This window comes from Sinohyriopsis cumingii, chromosome 8, assembly GCF_028554795.1.
Source record: "Sinohyriopsis cumingii isolate HCF-2022 chromosome 8, ASM2855479v2, whole genome shotgun sequence".
Lineage (NCBI taxonomy): Eukaryota > Metazoa > Mollusca > Bivalvia > Unionida > Unionidae > Sinohyriopsis > Sinohyriopsis cumingii.
This window is the reverse complement of record NC_142968.1, coordinates 64,098,005-64,121,118: the sequence shown is the minus strand read 5'-3', so window position 1 is coordinate 64,121,118 and position 23,114 is coordinate 64,098,005. Positions and strand designations below refer to the sequence as shown.

Here is a 23,114-nt window from a genome sequence, read left to right as displayed (position 1 = left end):
CTCCATTATGAATCACACCCAACGTTCTATCTCCAAAAGAATTTACCTGGCACAACTATAATATAGCTGAGAATTATTTAATCTCATGAAAACCTGCAAATTTCAAACCATACTTTTATGTGCAGGCAAAACATTATGTAATTAAAAAAAAGACAAACAATGGAGCAGCCTAATGTAAGTACTAATAAGTTGCAGGGGCATGATGCAGATCCTTGAGCTGGTATATAAAACTCAGTACATATATTTTACAGTAAAACCTCTTATAAGAGACAGCCCCTTCTGCCAACAGAAAAGTCTCTCAAGACAGGTGGTCTCTCATAACAGGTTTGTACAAAACGACCAGTTTCCAAAGCGACAAAATATACCAAATGGTCATTGTTTTTTTGTGACAGCATTGTTGGCTGTTTAAACTTGTGCATACAGTCTTAGGTTTGGAGTGGAGAAATTCAAATGCACCTTGGAAGGAAGCTTCAAAATGGGTATAAAATTTATTGTTACAGAAAAAAATCCTTTGTGCAAATATTGACAAAACATCTTAACAGTGCATTGTTATATCACAATCTGACTAAGCTGACATCTGGCCTAAGTACCTTATGCTGTGATAATACTCAAACAGTCACGCTACGGGACTAGCTACAAGGGACCAATCTTTGAAGGTAGGAACAGGAATGACTACAATCTACCAAATGATGGCTAGTTTATCTTAATGAACCCAGAAAAAATAATTTTGCTGAAACTGAATACATTTGAAGCACCAATTATTCTTTATGAATACTTAGCAAAAGAAATGTAAATTCTAACTCAATGTTCTGAAATTATTTGATGTTGCTGTCAGAAGAACAAACAGGTATTGTTTGTCCCTCCAAAGTTATTCTAGCTGTGACTTCAATAACACATGCACCCTTCATCAAATCAAGCCAATATAAATAAAGTACTGTTCATCAAAGGAAGTCAGCAAAAAACTTAAATAAATGCCATAGAATCTGAAGGACTGTTACATTTTCCAAAGTGACTGAAGATGTTTACTCTGATGTGAAAGTTTCCTTTTCACAGGAAAAATGTTTATGCTTATGACTGCTACCAATGGCAGCATAAATGCAAATTAAATTTCCAATCTTTTGAAACCAAATATATCTGGCCATCAAGTTACTTTTAATCTGTTGACATGATTTAATTTCCTTATGAAAAGTCTCATCCCGTGGGTAGCCTCAGTAAGATGATAACTGTCTCCAGCTGACCAAAATCTAGCAAGTTTAAGTGCAGGTATGTGTGTGATTTGAATTTTTAATGTAGCTTTAAAAAAAATTCAGTCATATCGCTATGATGTTTGCAGTGTGGTAGTTTATAGTGATGTCAAGCACTGGGGCATCATGCCTCAGACATGTAGCATGATATCCCACCCAGTCACATTATCCTGACACCAGGCCGAACAGTCCTAACACTAACCTCTTAATGCTGAGCACCAAGCAAGGCAAATGTTAGTACCATTTTTATAAGTCTTTGGTATGACTCGACCGGGGATCGAACCCACAACCTCTCGCATCTGAGGGGGATGCTCTAACCACTAGGCCTCTGAACTGGTCAGCTAGTTTCAGTATGTTTACCTGTAGCATGTAAACAGCTACAGCCACATGCTACTGGTGACAATATCACAGTGAACGGTTTAATGACACATATTTGTTGACAATGGAATATAGCTCAAATAAGTACTACCAGTTGTTTTTATATATGTGTTATCTGTGTTTTATAACAGGATGTGACAAATATATGTAAAACTAAAATATTTTAAAAAAATTGGCTGATATTTTTAATAATTTTTTTAAAAAGATGAAATTTAATCAGATTTAAAAATAAACAACTACTCAGTGTTTCCCTTTACGCACATTTGTGTGTCAGGGATGCATGCTGCAGAAAATTGATGCACATGTTTTGTTGCTGGGCATTTTTTGATGCAAAGAATTTGCATAATGCGATCAGGATTTATTTAATACCCAATGCTTTGGATGAGGGATGGCATCGTGTATACTTCAAGTATATGCATAGTCTGGTTCCTTGCTGTGTATGGTCCATGAGTTGCACTCCACTATTTGTATAGCGGAGCATGTAGCATTTTGTTCTAGAGGCTGTTCCAGAAAAAACATACCTCGAACTCTATGAATGCATTTTCAATGTTTAGTAGTCACTTACTGGTGCAATAGATAATTCTCTATCATTTTCATAATAATCAAAGTTCTCTGGCATATAGTTTGAAGAAAAAAAAGAGAGAGCTGCATTTCTGTGGAACAGTCCTAAGACAAAATACACAGATATATAATCCTTAAAATTTAATTAAGCTGTATCTATAAATATTCAAAGCTGATGGCTTTTACAAATGTCTTCCTGGTTTGAAGATGACAACTACTTGATGCTGAACAGCACATCAACATATAAAAATCTCTTTGGTGCTGAGGCAACAGGAGAAAAAGTACCTTGCAGACAGACAATGACTGAGGCAGCTGATTTGAGCAAAATACAAACTTGCACGTCAAAGATTCACAGCACTGTAGTTACCCCATTTTGATGATGTTAGATCAAAGATACACACAAATACAAGATGAATACAGATAATTTATCACCCACCCCTCCGTTGAAAAGTAGATGAGTGTGAAATTTTTCAGAAAGGTATAACTTAGAAAAGTATGTGCTGACCTTGTTTCTGACTGGCTGTCCCCAAGGACTGTGCAGTCAGTACACTAAATCTGTAGTGATCATCCTCCAAAAAGGCCATAGTGGGCATTGGGTAAAAGTTGGCTTGTGACGGCAGTTTGCTGTAGGTCTTACGTTTCTGAATCTACAACATAGTCAGAAAAACAGTCATTAAAAGTCATGAAAATTAATCTTCAACAGTTATCACTGTGAATAGGGGTTAGATGGTTAACATAGATGTTATATTTGTTCAAGGATTGGATTCAATTTCAAGGATTGGATTCAACTTATAGTGAAGTTTCACAAAACTGACCCCTCTGAAACCTGAATACCTTCTAAAGACTGGCCCTGCTGTAATAAAAGCACATTTTGCAAACTGACCCCACTGTAATACAAGCAACTTCTGATTCGCCCCTCTGTAACCCAACATCTTCAGCGAATGCTGTCTCTGTTACCTGAACATGAACACCTGCTAACTGGTCCCTCTGTAACCTGGACACCATTTGCAGAATGACCCCTCTATAACCAGACCACCTTCTGCAAACTTTGTAACCCAAACACCTGTGGACAGACCCCTGTGTAGCATGAACACTTTCTGTTAAATGACCCTTCTGTAATCTATGCATTTTCTGCTGACTCCTCTGTAACCCAAGCACCTTCTGCACACTGACTCCTTTGTAACATGAGCATCTACATACTAACCCCTGTGTAATTTGAACACTTTTCTGCAGAATGACCTATGTGTAACTTGAATATCTTCTGCTGACTGATCCTTATGTAACATGAACACCTTTCCCATACTGACCCCTCTGTAACCAAAACACCTTCTCCACACTGACCCATGTGACCCAAACATGGGTCAGTGTGGGACCTAAACAGCCTTCTGCACAATGATCACATATTGTGGTCTAAATAAGGCTGCTTTACTACAACTTAAGCCTCTGTATCCTGGCCATTTCAACACTCATATTTTGTTAAACTGACCAATTTTTTTAATATCCCAACAGTGTTGAGTTTATGGTAGCTTCACTGAACTTTATACAGGTCTGTTCTGGACTCTTAATATTTGGGTGAAATTATTTCTTTCCATGTGAGAATATGATGAACTTATTGAAAATAGGAAGAAATTATTGTACATCACTATTTTTAACATTATTTTTAAAAAAAACTTTCTACAATAATTTCTTCCTATTTTCAATAAGTTCATCATATTCTTTTTTAAAACTTTTTAAAAATATAAAACTTATTTCTCTTTTATAATATAGTTGTCATATAAAAAGCAACCTCAAAAATAGGTTATAGTAGAAAATCCACAATCGTTTCCATAGTAGAAATCCACTGATTGTGATGAAACCCATATTTTGTCTAGCATTTAGCACACAGAGATGATCATGATAATGCATTTATATAAGACAGGACTCTCTTGATGGGACTGACACTCTACTATGTGAAAATAATTTCAAGAAATTTAAGATAAGACCGTTTCTTCATTTAAGTTGTGAGTGTTAAAACCATTTAAGATATTTCTGATCAAGAATAAGTTTCAAAGTTGCTGCTATGGCTGTATTGATTGGATGTAGTTTGTTTGTTTGTTTGGCTTCTTGCTTTATCTCACTGCAACACAAATAGATTATTTAGTGCAGAGGCAAATGGAGTAAAATGCCTTGCCCAAGGACACACCATGGTAGATGACTCAGGCTGGTCTGAGAGTAGGATTTGAATCTGCACACTTTTGGTCATTAGTCTGGCAAGCTAGCAACTGAACCACCTTGGCTATCAGACTATGTAAGACCAAAACAATTTCATTCAGGACAAACTAGACATAATTTGATGTCATTTGGTGACAACCCTATGTAAATAACACCAACAAATGAGAAGCAGTAGCGATAACAAAATTTTCAAAATGGCTGTAGTGGTGGCCATTCTGGATGATAGATAACACCATTTTCATTTGGGACCAAATAAACATCAGGAGAAGTATTTTGGTGAAAACTCCACAGTGATGTAACCATCCAGTAATAACTAGATTTTCAAAATGGCCACCATGATGACCAAATTGGAGATCAGATTGGTACCATATTATTTAATCAACTAAATATTATAAGAAATATTCTCATACCAATATGGAGGAATAGCAACAAGAGAACTTTAGATGGCTACCATGGTGAATATACTGATGTCAGATCAGTACCATTTTAAGTCCAACTAGATATCACAAGAAGTCTTTTGGGGAAAATCACATGTCAGTACGACCATCTGGAAGTACAAAGCATTTAAGATAGTCACTGTGGCAGCTATATTAATACTATTTTCATTAGGGACCAAGTAGACATCATAAAGTCTTCTGGTGAAAACCTCATGTCAACAACGCTTTCCATTCAGGAGTAGCGATAACAAGATTTTCAAGCTGGTTGCTGTGGTGGTTATACTGGATATCAGATTGTTATCACTGTACTTAGGTCCAGCTAGACATCATAATATCTTTTACTGAAACCCCATGTCAAAATGACTTTCCATTCAGAAGAAGTGATAACAAGGTTTTCAATATTCCTGCAACTTTGGCCATATTGGACATCAGATTGGAAGCATTTTCATTTAGCATCGAATAGATATCACAAGAAGTTTGCTAGTGAAAACCCCATGTCCAAATGATTATTTGTTCAGAAGATGTAGTAATTACATGATTTTCAAGATGGCAGCAATGGTGGCCATATTGGACATCAGACTGGTACCATTTTTATTTATGACCAACTAAACATTATATGAGGTCTTTTAGTGAAAACTCCATGTAGATATGACCATCTATTCATAAAAAGTAGAGTGGTAACATTCAATTTAGATTCCAGTGCTTGGATTCCAGTGTTTCCCTTTATGCACATTTGTGTGTCAGGGATGCAAGCTGGAGAAAATTGATGCATATGTTCTGTTGCCATGCATTTTTTGATGCAAAGGATTCACATAATGCAATCAGGATTTATTTAATATCTAATGCTTTGGATGAGGGATGACATCATGTATACTTAGTATGGTTATCTGCTTCATATGCTCCTTATGTTGCACTCCGCTATTCATATAGTGAAGTGCCATGCAGGGAGCATATGAAACAGGGAGCCAGACTAGCATAGGCAAATGTTATGATGGAGTACCTTCCCTATACCTTGCAAGCTCTCACGTGATTTCCATCGAGCTCATCAAGATGTCATTCAGATGTTTAACATCAATGCTTGCTGCATCAGAAAGTGATCACCAGATTAAAATGGCATGGACTAAGAATCATTAGCGAAGAAAATGAAAGAAGCAGAACACAAAAGAACAACCGTGGATCTAACTTTAATGAAAAATGGAGAAAATAATTCCCTTGACTGGTCGTGTGAGTGCGAAGATTGCAAAAGTGAATAATCCTTTCATAACAGGATTTAAGAATTTTAAAAATTCTGCCCTTGTTCGCCACAAGATATTTGGAGAACAAATTATCACCCAAGACAATTTTTCACAACTAACAAATCAGTAAACTTGCCAAGGCATATGTGTTATTTGTGGATTACAAAGTCAGGGGGTCAATGCAGATTTTTTTATTTTTTATAACTTTGCTGCAATAAAATAAAGACCTTAAAAAGTTTAAGTGTAACTTATTAGAAAGAAGATTAATCATTGTCTTTTTTGAGTTTTGGATAATGTGTTCTTAGTCGAAGTACAATGAAACTGATTATACTAAAAGAAAAATGAACTAATATAATTCTTCTTTGAATGGCCAATGCATTTGTTTGTTAATTGTGAGAGAGAGAGGAGAGAATGCATGTTGTGCAAGCTGCAATATCCGATTTCAAGCTGAAAAAGCATGGGTGAGATGAAAATTTGTCAGTACGTTTCTGACACCCCCATTTTTATTTGATCCCCAGTTCTGACACCAAAGGTTCTTTTTTAGCCTCAATTTTACACCCTGGGGGATACACTGTTTCGGACAATGTCATCATTCCACAGTTGCCTTTTGCTCAATGCAATTATCAAGCATTGCTAATATTCATCTACGAACCAACCATATATATTAGACTTGAAAATACAGGAAGGCAACAAAAAAGAATTAAAATCAGCAGTGGGGAAATTGAACAAATGGAACATGACAGTGTTGCCAGATGTTTGTACACTAATTTTATTGACATGGTTTTTTGATGTTTGTGCACCGTGATTATTATTCATAATTATTTTAAATGACATTAATCAAAATTTTATCATGTTGATCCATAACATGCACTTGAGTTTTAAATGAAAGTGTTAAATAAATTAAAAATTACTTCAAATGTATCTATTACTCACATTTATATCATCATCTCATGAAAGGTCACTCCTCTGATGTAAAGGTGATGGCTTTATAAGAGGGGAGGGCACTTTATCAGCTTTTCTATGGGCAGAAAACTTACCTGAAATCCATTCAGGTCTGTGTAAAAGACACCATCAGGGTTCTTGACATTAGTCGAAATTCGTATCGCCACTTCTAGGTTGCTCTTGCCTTTGATATCAACAATGTTGTAAACCTCTACAGATGACCCCTCAGAACCTGGTAAAGATATAATGATAATATTACGATACATGCTACATCTGACCTGACCAACAAATACTCTGCAAAAAATTGACCCTGAGTAGAATGAGTGGTCTAAAGCACTCACCATCACGGATCATTACCATCTCACCTCTGACTATGTGAGTTCGAGTCTCAGGTTTGACCAAGGAAGTTATGTGAGAAAGCTTGCCAGTAGTGGTTCTTTCCAGGGTTTTCCCAGGTTCTTCCTTCACCATTTATACTGGTTGCTATGTATAGCCTATCTTGTGCTGAAAAATGGTGTTAAACCCTACAACAACAACAACTTTTATGATGTCTACAAAAGCAAACCATGAACATATACAAACTTAATTTTAGTAATTACAGTATCATCACAGTGTAAATCACAAAACTGTTGCAAGTACTGAATTGTCAGAAATTTTATTTACATGCAAAACAACACTTTTGTACAATATGGAAAATGGCTATGAGTACAATCTTTACCTAATGCTTTTAGATGCCAAATTATTTTTAAACTATGTTGATGTTTAGAAACCAATTTGTTATAGTAAAATATGTTTCTTCAAAAATAATTACCCAATCATAATACCTTAGTAGAAAAACTACCACTAATTCATAAATCCAGCCCTCCCAGATATCACATTTACCTCAAGGGAACTAAAAGTTGTCTGCCAACCCAGTGGCAATTTGGCAGAGTGATCTCCTCTTAAATATAAGGCTTAGCAGCAAGGTGTAATGATAAGTTAGTTAATACTGGAGCAGAAGGCATGGTTGCTATGGATGTAACTGTGGGGAGGCTGGGAGGTGAATGTGTCTCATGATTGGGTAAGTATTTTTGAAGAAACATTTTACTATAAAAAATTTGTTTCTTCTTTGAATACATTACCCAATCATAACACCTTTGGAGAATAACTAAGAGGTTGAGGGAGGTATATCCTCTTATCACGGAGATAAAATCTCCGATCCTCTAAGGTATGAGAGACAGCTTCTAAGTAGCCCAACTCCATCTGTAGGGGCATGGCATCAAAAGGGAAAAAAATTCCCCATGCAAATCCAGTTGTGAAGCCATGTCTTAAAAAGCTGCCTTTCAACCTGGAAATGTGACCTGTTGAGCTGCATATACAAGTCCAAGCAGATCGGATTGTGCCCTATGGGGTGACAAATCTCGAAGATAAAGACAAAAAAATGTGGACTCTGATCTCCATCCCAAATCCTGAATGATGAAGGTTAGAGAACAGTTCCATTCGAATGTTAGGCTGGTGGCACCTGCCCTAACCTCATGAGCCGAAATGCGTAAAAAAGTACATTGAACCAGGGTTATTTCCCTGTATGCTGAGCAAATAACCGACTTGATCCAGGAAGTGATATTCTGAGCTGATGTATCATCTTGACCTGATTTAAGAGATAGAAATAGGTGTGATATCCCTCTATGCACTGACTCTGTTCGATTAAGTTACCACTTCAAAGATCTGACATGGTCTTGTTAGTGGCCTTCAGTTTAAGTGTCCAGATGAGAAAAGACTGGTTATGCGTAGAAGGGCGATGATTCTTGGTGCTAAAAGAGGATGCTGTCATAAGAAAGACTGAACCATCTTGTCAAAATTGCAGGTAATTGGGGTCTGAGGACAGAGCATGTAATTCACTAATTCTGCCTGCCGTTGCTAAGGCCATAAGGAAGCAGGGCTTGTAGGAAAGGTGCACCAGAGATGCCCATGTTCAGCCTGGTTAATAACGTGGGTAGGTTCCCCTTGAGGCAGAGAGTTAATGTTAGGACATGTATACTCAAAGTTGCAAGGAGCTCAGATACGTCCTTGTTTTGTCCAATATCTTTGCACCCATGATGACAAAAGTTGTCTGTTATCATTAAGCAACAGCCTTTGATTGTACTTGGAGCTAATTTGCTCTCTTCGAAGAGCCAGAGGATGAAATTAGCTATCTGCAATATCGATGCCTGGAGAGGTAAAATATGTTCATTGTGCACCAGTGGGTGTAAAGTGCCATTTCTAGACATGCAGGTCCAGGAGCTCCGGGCAGGGATGAACAACAGCCATGTTGGTTGTTTGAGTAGATGAGGGAAGACCCAAATCTTCCAATGCCAGATTGATGAGGTCGTCGATCCACAACTTCTCTCATTAGAGAGTGATTAAATGAAGTCACAGGCTGATTCCCTTGTTTGTTGTATCACATAAAATCAGAGGTATTGGTGGTTGGTGTACAAGTTAAGGTTGGTCCAATCCAATGACGGTGTCCACTGCCAAAGCTGTTGGGTCTGGGATGGGAGAGACAAAGAATGGGTTTGGCATTCCCTATTGTTGCAAACAGGTCTACCAATGGTCGATCCCATCAGATACAGATCTATGTGAGAGCCGAGGGATGGAGAGAGCATTTGTTCTGTACTAGTCGATTGTTTTGTGACGAAGGGATGATCAGTGCATTAAGGAGTCATGGGATATGGTGAACTTGAAATTCTTGTTGATCACTTCCTTAAGTTGCATACCATGATGCAAAGGTCTGGCGACTGGAATCCTTGTTATTGAGGATAATCACCATATCAGGATTGAGTTCCTCCTTGTTGTTTGAAGAAATCCCACACCATGACACAAAAGTATAGGGACTGGGATCCTCCTTGGTGCTGGAGATAAACCAACATTGTACTCTTGAGATAATCCTTGTTGTTGAGAAAAGTCACCACTGTAGATAAGAATCACAGAATGAGAACATCTTGGCCTTTTAGGTATTCTTGCCCCTAAAGAAAAGCTTTCACATTGGCTGCCCTCTCCTGAACTACTGATATGTCATTCCTGGGGTGATCATGCACCACTGGTGTCCCAAAATGATGGTAGTGGGTGGGCTCCCCTGCCTTTCGTACTTGCATTGGCAGGCCTTAATCTCAAGTGAGTGAATGCACAGATGCATACTCACCATGAGCCAAGTTAGGCTGCTCTAAGTTCTGCTGATGGTGCCATGAATGGGTGCAGATGTTGAAAGGATGGTCAAATGGGCCAACTTGAAGACTACATTCATGCAGACAAAAACAGAAGCAAAGCAGTAGTAGGCAGCTGAAGTCCATGATGTCCCCTGCCACATTGAGCTATCTGATGCGGGTAGAATTCCTCAAAAGAAAGGTGCTACCATGGGAGACAAAGTATGGGGCCTGTGTTCTGAAGTCCATACGTAAATGAATGAACTGTTGAGAAGATACAAGGTTGGATTTTTCCTTGTTAATGATCAGTCCAGACTGGTAACATGGGTCATCATGACTGGTCGGAGCTCACTGATGCTGTAGGATCACTCGATTCATCAGAGAAGGGTTGTATGCAATTCTCAGGAACGTCCTGGGAGCCTATGAAGAGACATGAAGGTATGTGCCATTTAAACCCAGAGTGAAGGCAAAGTCTCCCTTGTGGATATCATTCAAAATGCGTGACGATGACAAAGTGTGACTAATTTAGCTTTGGCTTTGCAAGGTCTCTCATGATGAGAGCATGCTTCTTGGCACAAGCAGAAGTAATAACTAACATATACTTATGTCTTGCCACCAAGTTTTATATCTAAGGGGATATCACTCTGCCCGACCGCCAATGGATTGGCAGACAACATTTAGCTCCCTTGAGCTCAAAGTAGTATCTGGGAGGGCTGGGTTTGCATGGTAGTGGTAGTTCTCCTAAGGTAATATGATTAGGTAATGTATTTGAAGAATAAATTTAAGGACAATGAAAATGATTCCCAATAAAACTTTTGACAACTTTGGATTGGGGTTGGTGTGGGGCAAGCATTATTTACTATCATCATAATTCAACATTCAGCAGACATCTGATTGGGTTGATTGGTATTCAGCTGGTTGGATGAACATTAATCATGTCTGAGTAATATTCTCTCTCTCTTCATGATAGAGTTATTGTTAAAGAACAAATATGTAAGACTAAAGTCATTTACTATGCCAAATAATACAATATCTATTTAGAATGGCATTTTTTAAAATTCAGTCGGATATATGCAAAGGAAAATGTTCAGTAAATTTAGTCATCTACTGTATCAATTTGTTTGTTGTTGACTGATTCACAGTATCTATTTAACAAAAGGGTAAAGTATATGATCCATTTCACCATTTAAGTTGGGCAACAAAAGCAAAAATACATGGTTTCCATGCTTTTCTAAATATAAATTTCCAGGATTTTTCCAGGATGAAATAACTTTTTTCAACATTCACATATGACCATTACTGAATGGAATTAAAGAACATTTTAGATTATAAAACATGCATTTTCTGAATTTAAAGATGTTTCTCTTTCAAGGCTTTCTGAAAACATCCAAGTCAGAAAAGATGATCATGTACAAAACCACAAAATGTATCACACGAAACAAGTTTGGTTATATTCCTATAAATTGGCATGTAAAATCAAATCAATGTACAGAATAAAAATTCTGACTTTATTTTGATGCATTATGTTGCTAAGTTGGAACAACATAATGAACATAAATTATGTTTTGTTTCCTTTCAAACCTTTAATTCTAAAGAATCCTATAGCAATATATATATGCACCTCATAGAAAGTAACATTTCCTATTCCAGTATATAAAAAAACAACAATAAATGCAAATAATTGGAATCTTATCTTGTAAAGAGAAGAGTTTAACCCTGAATTTATCAGTGCCAATAAAATCCCAAATAAGACTTTTCAAACAACCTAATCTCCTTAAGACAATCTGGTTAAAAAACCATCATTTTAAAAACATTTTCAAAAGGGTTGATTTAAATTTTGACAAAAAACCTTCAAAATATTATAAGCAAGGACGGAATTTTCTGTAAAATCAACTTGTATTCTTGCAATTCGTTAAACCAGTACCCAAACCTGTATTGATATAGGGGATCATATTTTTTATAAATATATATAATAATGGACGACAATTTCTCATTCCAGCTGAGATTCAACAATTTGGAATACAAATTTTGCTTAAAATGAATAGCAGTCCCTTTTCTAATTTGAGTTTCCTCCAAATATTCCCACTTCATTTTTCATATTTGGAAATTTAGGTTGGGGTGTGGGTCATTGCAACTGCATATAGAAAATTTGGAATTTGCCGCCACCACGCGGCAGCGTCATATGGTAGATGCCTACCAGTGGGCATAGAAAATATAAACTTATGTTATATCGACCCATACCTGCATGAAATCAATAGGAAAATGATTTATTTTCTCAGAAATGGCAAGTATTATAATCGTTATGTCGTTAAGCCGCTGACAGACAAGATGAAACTATGGCGTAGATGAAATCTGATCCAGTACTCGCCATTTGCATTGCTAGTCACATGACTGCACAACTCTCAAATGACGACATTGGAAGTCTAATAGTCACATGATATCAACAACAAAATCCTTCATAATGTTGTTGTACAGAAATTCAATTATATTAAATGAAAAGTCAGATACTTTTTGTAAACACCAGCAGTCTGACCGGTCTGATTTATCAAGCAGAGAGCACATGTCTACGTGGTAGTCATGTGTTACAACAAAACTCCAGAAGTTATCGGAAAATATAAATATGGAGAATTTTGTGTTCTTTGTTTAAAGTTTTTTTTACTGCAACCAGTATACGACTTTCATTTTATACCATTTTTCTTCTTCTCTACAGCATTTGAAAATGTGGGTTGTTAGATTTATGTACTCATGTGACTAGCAATGCAAATTGCGAGTACCAGGTCACATTTCATCAATGACGTAGTTTTATCTTGTCTTTCAGCACATTAAAGACATAATGATTTTAATACTCACAATTTCTGAGAAATAAGTAATTTTCATATCGAATTCATGCATGTATCACTCGATCTAACAACGTTTAAAGTTTGCCATGTAAAGAAAGATAATATCGATTGAGCTGACTTTGAAAATAAAAGTCTACTAGATGAATCTAATCCACTGGGCATTTGGATTGACTCAGCATATATGTTTATTGCAAGCAACCAAATGGTCTATACTGCACCCTCCAAATATTCTGCTTGGAACTCGACAAATGTAACTCACTTTCAGTTTAGTTATGACTCAATTATATGATTGTTTTGGACATCAAGTGGGTAGTGGAAAATTTCCTGGTTTTTCCAGACTTTCATCAATATTTGCGAAATTCAAAGACTCTTCACAGTCGGGAAAAAATTATGACTTCTGACTTGTTCACGGTAGCGTGGGAACCCTGAAAGTGCCTTATGATGGAATAAACATCTATAACGCACTGTTACATAACTTAAATTAGGATGGCTTCAATGATTTTCAACATAAAATTATATGTTATTAGGAATTAAATTTATACTTATTGCATCAATTTATCTTTTCTTTGAATGAATGTTGTGTTTTTACTTCATGAAGACCTTGTTTATAATGAAACTTCCTACTGATATCAATTTCTCATTTTAACAGGTACACTAACTGATATCTGATGTTTTAACTTTTAAATCACATACACAATAAATACAGAATGCTAACCTGAAGCTTTTATCCTCGTACTAAGGGCTTCATCTGCAGACTGATCTATTCTCAACTGACTCTTAACATTACCCAAGGGAACAGTTAACTATGTTAACAGACTGTCCCAGATATGCAGCTGGTTATAACAGCTCTGTTCAGTGTCAGTTTTCTACCCCCACCCCCCAGCCAGCATTGTTAATGATCAAAGATTTTTACTGAGTCCTAGGATAGAGTATGGCCAGGGCAAACATTGTGGATGTGCTGTGATACCTTAGATGAGCTTGAATGCAGTCTTCTACATTGATTAAATCTTGCTTTCAATGTCATTTCTGTTTCCCCATTATAACCGTGATGGCACTAACTTTCACCTCTCCTTCACACTTAATGTGATAGCTAGGTCCACAAATATCTTTCGCAGCAGTCTCATCCCTTGGCTGAAGTAGCAATTATCTTAGGGTCTAGTATGGTTAAAACACACATTAAAATTGTGCTGCTGAAAAACGTGCTTCAGGCATTGGGCAATCCCATTCACATGTAGTAGGATGATGCTACTTGTTAAGTCTAATTTGACAGTTACTCCTCCTGGTAATGTAATTTTGACTAGTGTTAAGTCAAATTTGACAGTTACTCTTCCTGGTAATATAATTTTGACTAGTGTTCAGCATGTTAGAAACCTTAATCACCCAATCTGGATAATGACACTTTTTGAGGGCAGCATTGTCATGATTGAGGTCTTGTTTTAAATGTGGGGTCAAATGGAATGACTCTGGCTTTATCATGTGATGTTTTGACGACAAGAAGTTTCTTATCTAATGGATGGTCAGAGTCAAAATCAAGGTACTGGTCAGTATGTGTAGGTTTACGATAACTAGTAATTTTAAACATGCCACCTATATTTCTGATGTTGTTTGTGTTGAAAAATGCTAATCCCACATTTTGTCTCTCAAAGCAAACCAAGAAAATGTTCTTACTAAGATTCCACTGTTTAGCTACAACCTCATATTTTGGATTACAAGAGCATTTCATCCTTGGTTTTAAATTTTCTTAAAATAAGCAACATCCCTTTTAAAGAAAATAGGAAAGAGGATACTGTTCTATTCCTTCACATGTAATCACCAGTGTATCATTATCTTGACATGATGAACATCCCACAATATTAAATGTTTAATTATCCATTTAGTTAAAATAACTTACTAATTATCATGAAGCAAGAAAATGTTTTCATAATTACATTTTTAATAACCAATAGCAAGATTCCAAATCTAGCTATACTTCTTTGTGTAAGAAACTGACTTTGGACTGTGTTGGTAACTATATTATGTCAGAATGTTTGGTTCCATTCATATAAGAATGAAACAAAAAAAAGAGGCCCAAGTGGACTTGAGATCACTCACCTACTGCATCTGCCTAATAGCCAAATGTAAGAACATTTGGACAACAAATCTGTGATATCACAATGCTTTTTGTTGAAAATTGTTTTCAATGCTATTGACTGCATGTTATGACAACAACTCCTATGAGGTTTCTAATGTTCTTTTATCTTTATTCATATGTGATCTTATGTTGGTATCATTTGTCCAATTTTAGAAGAACCTCTATTCTTGGAATTTTTTTTGTCACAGTATGTCAAAGTCACTTCAGCAATATTTTGTACATAAAATTATATCAAATTGTGAACCCTCTATGCCAAATTCTATTTGGCAGTTTTTGAGAAGTTGTTTAAAGAGTTTTAACACTTTTAGTAAGGGTGGCCATGTTTGATGGGAAAAGTGTTAAATGTACAACTCGGAAAGCCCGTTTTACCAGAATGCTGTGCCAAACATGGGCAAAATGGTTTCAGTGATTTTTGTTGAGATGTTTTAAAAAGTCAGTTGTTAAGAGACACACGATGCATGATGGAGGATGGTTTTAGTGTCATACCATAAACACACATGACCTTATGGTCAGTTGAGTTAAAAAAAAAAAGAACCACTTAATACTTTAATGCAAGATGCTTACCTGAGGAGTTGTAGAGTCGGGTAACATGTTCCACCATGTCAACCATTACATGCACTTCTGATAACACAGGACCCTGGATAATGCGTATCAAAGGGGCAGCGATGGGAATGGGCTAAAAGACAAATCAAGCATTAATTACTCATTTAAAACATGGGAGGTTTTCAATTATTTGCTGGTTGATTTAACATTGACATTAGACGATCGTACAAGTCAACAAACTTAAATTAGATGTGCTCCACTATAAAGTTTAATATTATACATGTAGCTGGACATTATTTTCAATGGAAGTGTGGAAAACAAACCAGGAATACACAGTCATATTTTACATCATATAATGATGAACATCAACCCACTCGCTGGTCTACTCTTGCCTACAAATGTCAAAAATACTTTGTGGACTGAGACAAGCAATACTAATTGATCAGCAAAATTAAATGCACACAGGAGAGAAAAATGCTCATCTAAAAATGATGATTTATTATCAAGCCTATGCCCATACATGTAAATTACCTTAGCCTCTCCATCTGGAAGAAAGAGGTAGGCTCCACTTCTCTCCTTGCTGATTTTTGCACCATAGGTGAAAAATCCAATCTGTGCATCATGTTTCACACCATCAAACTTTGTTGTCACAGTCTAAGAGTAGAAGTAACATATTTCCATTCAAATGCTAGTTATGACAATAACCTAACATTAATGTTACTATAAAGATACTTCAAAGAGTAGAACCACAAAGCAAGCTAAAACTTTGAAATGGCAATTTTTACTGAATGATATAGTCATCTCAACAGAATAATCAAACAATAATTATAATCAACAATCTCCGATTTAAACACTTGCTTTGAAAGAACGTTGTTTTTTTCAAAGAAGATACATGGGAACAAAAGATGTGTTATAAAGGAAGGAATTAATCCATTACCAACTAAGGGCATAAAAAGTTGATTCAAGTGTGGCTGCTAAAACTTAGACAAATCTGAATTATATATGATAGCTTTCAGCTTAGTCTAAATTGTATATCATATACTATATGTTTAGATTCCTGTTGCTATTATCTTTGCTGTCTAAACTGTATCACACACTAAATTTGCAAAATGTGATATCTTCTTGTTGCTATTAATCTCACTGTCTGAATTGTGTCATATAACTGGCGGTCTAAATTCCTTTCTATGTGTTCTGAAAGTGTCTGGCCCTTGTAAACCATGTAAACAAAGATTGCATTTACATAATCAGTCATTGTATATAATCAACACACTACTATACTAAACAGAAAATCCAATCAAAACTGAGTTTTATTTAAGTTTTGTTCCTAGACATGAAATGTTTAAACTACAATTAGGTCTCCTCATTCATTGCACACTTTATCCAAATATCTCAGTAACCAAATGATTTTCGGGAACAGATTTTCTTTTATTATCCAATGAAATTATTTGCTCATCTTGCTTTGTCATTATCTGACCAAAGGAAGGTGGAGCAAAAGTGTCCAGATTAACAGGTTTTCATTTTATATGTACGCTGCTCAGGACCATGCTACTGGACCTGTTTCACATCCATCTTTACAATGACTTGTCTGTTGCTCATAAAACATGACTCAATGAGCATATACAAAAGTGTCAAAGAGCAAATACAATTCTGATCACTGGAATACACAGAAGAAAGAATAAGCAATTATCTCCTACCACCTCCAATTAAAAGGTTGGAGGGGAACTGGATGCAGTAGCCAGTTAATAATTGGCACTAACTTGGGGAATATGGCCAAACCCTTTTATGAAATTGATATCAAGTTTTTGTTAAACATGATGCTGTGGAACTGATATAACTGCAAACAAACAATACCAAGGCAAGTTTTCACAAGCAATCAAATATTGTGAACCAAACAACAACCGTCATTTTGTAAAATATGGTCTAAATCGGCTGATCACCAAACTCATCTGAGATCTTGTCAACGGTCACAGCTCTCTCAAAGTAAACATCTGGTCATCATCAAATGCAAAAGTACAAAAATTAATGTACCTGAAATCTGACCCGCAAAATTGGAAACGTACAGTGTTCTAAAACCAGTGATCTGCCAATGCATTCAAGAGCAATTATCCTATAAACTATCATCAAAATAAGATGAATGCAGGAAGCAGACTGCCAGCCATAAGCTATTGGGGTCCTCCCACTTTCTTAAATGAGATTAATAAAAATCAAAATGTTGATCATCGGTTCTAGTTGTCAAAGTTATTTCCACCAATGAAAAACCAATTTTTCCTAGTAAAATATGTTACCAAAGTAGAAACAAGAATTATGTGCAGGTACCTCATGAATAAGTGACCAAGAATGAGAAAATCTGTGGACACTGAGAAAATCAATTTCCAGCCAAATATTGGACTCTTTGAGAAGACAGAAGAAACTATGGGGAGAATTTTCATTACATGTTCCTGAGCAAGGCAAACTTGATTTAGAGAAGTCTTTAACTTTACACCCCGATGAGCAAAATGCTGGGACAAGATGACATCAAATTTATTCGAGCTAGTTCACAAGATATCCAAGACAAAGCAAGACAGAAATAAGATTTTTAAATCTCTGAATAAAGATGCTCATCTAGTAGTTTTTGCTGCTCGAAATAATTTGATGTCAGAGATATGGAGGTGGATCTGAAGTGTGACACAATCATGGTCATTAAGTTTGGTGAATACCCAGAGATAGAGATTCAGACTGAAGGGCTATGACCTGAAGTTATGCACAATGTCCCTGTAAGTGAACCTTAGGATATTTGGGAAGACTTGTGAATGAGAACAAGGTAAGCATCTTGGCAGTTTAAAATGACTGTCAAGTTTCTCCCTTGGATATCATGGAGAATCAAGTCAGAGTCAATGACCAGGTAGAGCTTTTCATTTGCTATGGAGACTAAAAATGTATAAAATAAAATCATTCCAGTGAATTTGTGTTGTGAATGATTCCTACTGCCATGTTCTTGTAAAAATCCATCTCCGGCTTCTGGTCTTTAGGGACAACTGTCTTGTATAGATCTTTAGGGACATCTGTCTTGTATAGGTCTTTAGGGACATCTGCTTTGTATAGGTCTTTAGAGACATCTATCTTGTATAGGTCTTCAGGGACATCTGCCTTTGTATAGATCTTTAGGGACATCTGCCTTGTATAGGTCTTTCGGGACATCTGTCTTGTACAGGTCTTTAGGGACATCTGCCTTGTATAGGTCTTTAGGGACATCTGCCTTGTATATGTCTTTTGGGAAATCTGCCTTGTATAGGTCTTTAGGGACATCTGCCTTGTATAGGTCTTTAGGGTCATCTGCCTTGTATACATCTTTTGGGAAATCTGCCTTGTATATGTCTTTTGGGACATCTGCCTTGTATAGGTTTATAGGGGCATCTGCCTTGTATAGGACTTTAAGGGCATCTTTTGCAATGGAAACCCCCTATAACAGCGGTGGGTCAAAGAAATAATGTTAAGGACTTTTACGATGACTTGTTGGACCCACAGGTCCTTTTGGGTAGAAATTCTACCACTGAAATGCTCAAATCTCTCCTGATCCCCACCCCACCCCTAGAACACATCAATATCATAATGATATAAGCATATGTTCTAAATATGATCAAATCTGGATCAGAAATAAGGTAACAAGGATGCAAGATCGCCTCATTAATATTCACAGATCTAATTCATTATTATTCAGACACAACTTTTACACTAATGAGACTGCATCATGTTACAAGACACAATGACAATAACTCAAATATCATGGAAGCAAAGTGGTTTGTTGCTATGTACATGTACACATGATGACCATAATATTTATCAGATTTCATGGCAAGCCATCAAAATCCGCAGTATGAAGTTGTAATAATGACATTACGCCAGATGGATTCAGTATAAGTCTTTAAGTAGAAACTTACATTTCTGTGTGCAAACTGTTATTCTTCTTTCAGCCACAGTGACCATGACTGTCTAACCCCAGAATCAAAAACTTTCTTCCTTATCATAAGTGCAACCTATCCATAAAGAACTGGTCCAGGTTTGTGATGAAGAACTTAATGTTTTTTAAATAGAAACAATTTTCTTCTTTCAGTCAGTTACTTTCACTTTTGACTCCCAAATAAACAGACTTCTTCTTAACTTCAAGTGCAAGACATCCAGAATGTCTGGTAAATGTAGAAGATGAAGAACTCAAGTTATTGTGTAGACACAATTTTGTCATCACTGTGACCATGACACTGACCATTTACCTCAAAATTGAAAAGGTTCTTCCTTTCCAAAAGTACAAGATATTCACAATATCTGTGATGTAGAACAATGTAATGCAGAACAAATGTGACTGTGTCAAAACCATTTCTCTTCAATCAGTCATGGGGAGTACAACCTTTAACCTTTTCAACCCAAAATTGATAAGATTTTTCTATGTGGCAAGTGCAGACATGCACAGATTTTGGTAACTGTAGATGGTGAATAACTCAAGTTATTGTGCAGAAAAGGTTGGTAACTAATGGAAGGATAAATAGCAGACAACACCATAACAGAACAGACTTTGCCACATGACTTGTGTATAAAAAATATACTGTAAGAATGTTCACAACATTGGAAATTAGCTAAGATTAACAAAGGCCATAACTCAAAGAAATATTTCCAGTATGTAGTCATCACTGAACGTGTCCAAGTTCTTGTTGAGATAAAGCTTTTCAGCAAATATGGTTAGAATCTAATGAATCTAATCTTATGATAAAAGTTGAAGTCAGTGTGTGTACAAGACTGCTCATTAACAATGCCTATACCAATCACATTTATGAGCATAATTCTAAGAATTATGTACAGTTTATGCTGTAGCTAGATTGCTAATTAGGTTATGCATTTGTGATGCCCATACTAAGATCACCAACGGTCACAATTTAAAGAAATATGTGCAGAATGTGCTTATTATCGGACTCATCTGAGCTATCACAGAGATGAAGATTCATGACAAATTCGGGGCCCCGAGTGGCCGAGTGGTCTAAAGCGCTCTTCGTTACGGATCACTGCCATCTCACCTCTGTCTGCGGCGGTTCGAGTCAAAGATTCAGCCAATGTGGGCATGTGAGAAAGCTTGCCAGTAGCTTCTCATGGGTCGGTGGTTCTTTCCGGGGTTTTCCGGGTTCTTCCTCCACCATTAATACTGGCCGCCATGTATAGCCTATCGTGTTGAAAAATGGCGTTAAACCTCACAACAACAACAACAACAACATGACAAATTCTAATAATAAATGTGAAAGCTAGAGTGTTTGCAAACTAGATGATTTAAAAGTATGTACCTGCAATAAACCTGTGAATTCTGAGAATTCTGCCTTCAGTTGTGCATTTTCGAGGGCAAAATTGCTTGGCTTCATCTTCTTAATGGAAAATATGGACCTGAAAATATGCAGTTGGGTTCAATTTAATGTGACTCAATTGAGTACAATCAAGAATGATCATTTGTAATGTTATTCAAATGACTATCATAAAGGATGATCATTGTAATGTTACTCAAGTGAATACCATTACGGATGACCATTTGTAATGTGACACAAATGACTACCATCAAGGGTGATCATTGCAATGTGACACAAATTAATACCATAATGGATGATCATTTGTAATGTAATTCAAATGACTACCATTAAGGGTGATTATTGCAATGTGACACAAATTAATACCATAATGGATGATCATTTGTAATGTAACTCAAATGACTACCATCAAGGGTGATCACTGCAATGTGACACAAATTAATACCATAATGGATGATCATTTGTAATGTAACTCAAATGACTACCACTAAAGATGATCATTGCAATGTTACTCAAGTAAATACCATCAAGGGTGATCATTGCAATGTGACACAAATGAATACCATAATGGAAGATCATTTGTAACTCAAATGACTACCATCAAAGATGATCACTGTAATGTTTCTCCAATGAATACCATCATTGATAATCATGTGTTATGCGACTCAAATAACTATAGTCCAATTCTATTTTCTATTTTCTTGCATGCAGCATGCACACAGATTTTAACAGCATAGACTCAGATCTGCATAGTGTGCTGGTAGATCAGGGTCTATGCAGTTTCATCTAGCTATGATATAAAAACCAAACAGTACAGGTCTACCTGTACAAAATCTAGCTATGATATAAACCAAACAGTATAGGTCTACATGTACAAAATCTAGCTATGATATAAATCAAACAGTACAGATCTACCTGTACAAAATCTAGCTATGATATAAACCAAACAGTACAGATCTACCTGTACAAAATCTAGCTATGATATAAACCAAACAGTACAGATCTACCTGTACAAAATCTAGCTATGATATAAATCAAACAGTACAGATCTACCTGTACAAAATCTAGCTATGATATAAATCAAACAGTACAGATCTACCTGTACAAAATCTAGCTATGATATAAACCAAACAGTACAGATCTACCTGTACAAAATCTAGCTATGATATAAAGCAAACAGTACAGATCTACCTGTACAAAATCTAGCTATGATATAAACCAAACAGTATAGGTCTACCTGTACAAAATCTAGCTATGATATAAATCAAACAGTACAGATCTACCTGTACAAAATCTAGCTATGATATAAACCAAACAGTACAGATCTACCTGTACAAAATCTAGCTATGATATAAACCAAACAGTACAGATCTACCTGTACAAAATCTAGCTATGATATAAACCAAACAGTATAGGTCTACCTGTACAAAATCTAGCTATGATATAAACCAAACAGTATAGGTCTACCTGTACAAAATCTAGCTATGATATAAATCAAACAGTACAGATCTACCTGTACAAAATCTAGCTATGATATAAACCAAACAGTACAGATCTACCTGTACAAAATCTAGCTATGATATAAACCAAACAGTACAGATCTACCTGTACAAAATCTAGCTATGATATAAACCAAACAGTACAGATCTACCTGTACAAAATCTAGCTATGATATAAACCAAACAGTACAGATCTACCTGTACAAAATCTAGCTATGATATAAATCAAACAGTACAGGTCTACCTGTACAAAATCTAGCTATGATATAAATCAAACAGTACAGATCTACCTGTACAAAATCTAGCTATGATATAAATCAAACAGTACAGATCTACCTGTACAAAATCTAGCTATGATATAAACCAAACAGTACAGGTCTACCTGTACAAAATCTAGCTATGATATAAATCAAACAGTACAGATCTACCTGTACAAAATCTAGCTATGATATAAACCAAACAGTACAGATCTACCTGTACAAAATCTAGCTATGATATAAACCAAACAGTACAGATCTACCTGTACAAAATCTAGCTATGATATAAAAACCAAACAGTACAGATCTACCTGTACAAAATCTAGCTATGATATAAACCAAACAGTACAGGTCTACCTG

General features: G+C 36.1%; 1 protein-coding gene across 2 annotated transcripts in view; it reads right to left on the bottom strand.

Moving 5' to 3' along the window:
• The window catches only part of LOC149793686 (alpha-mannosidase 2-like), an 84,602-nt gene that overhangs the window by 11,863 nt on the left and 49,625 nt on the right, over window positions 1-23,114 (bottom strand). For both annotated transcript variants that reach the window (XR_016422871.1, XM_089967662.1), the window contains exons 16-20: window positions 20,984-21,080; window positions 16,212-16,334; window positions 15,702-15,813; window positions 7,104-7,240; window positions 2,689-2,830 (exon numbers count right to left, since the gene is read on the bottom strand). Coding sequence is in view for 1 of the 2 variants with exons in the window: in XM_089967662.1 (XP_089823788.1) it covers window positions 2,689-2,830; window positions 7,104-7,240; window positions 15,702-15,813; window positions 16,212-16,334; window positions 20,984-21,080 (611 nt within the window). In the remaining variant the exon portion in view is untranslated. The remainder of the gene's footprint in view (window positions 1-2,688; window positions 2,831-7,103; window positions 7,241-15,701; window positions 15,814-16,211; window positions 16,335-20,983; window positions 21,081-23,114) is intronic.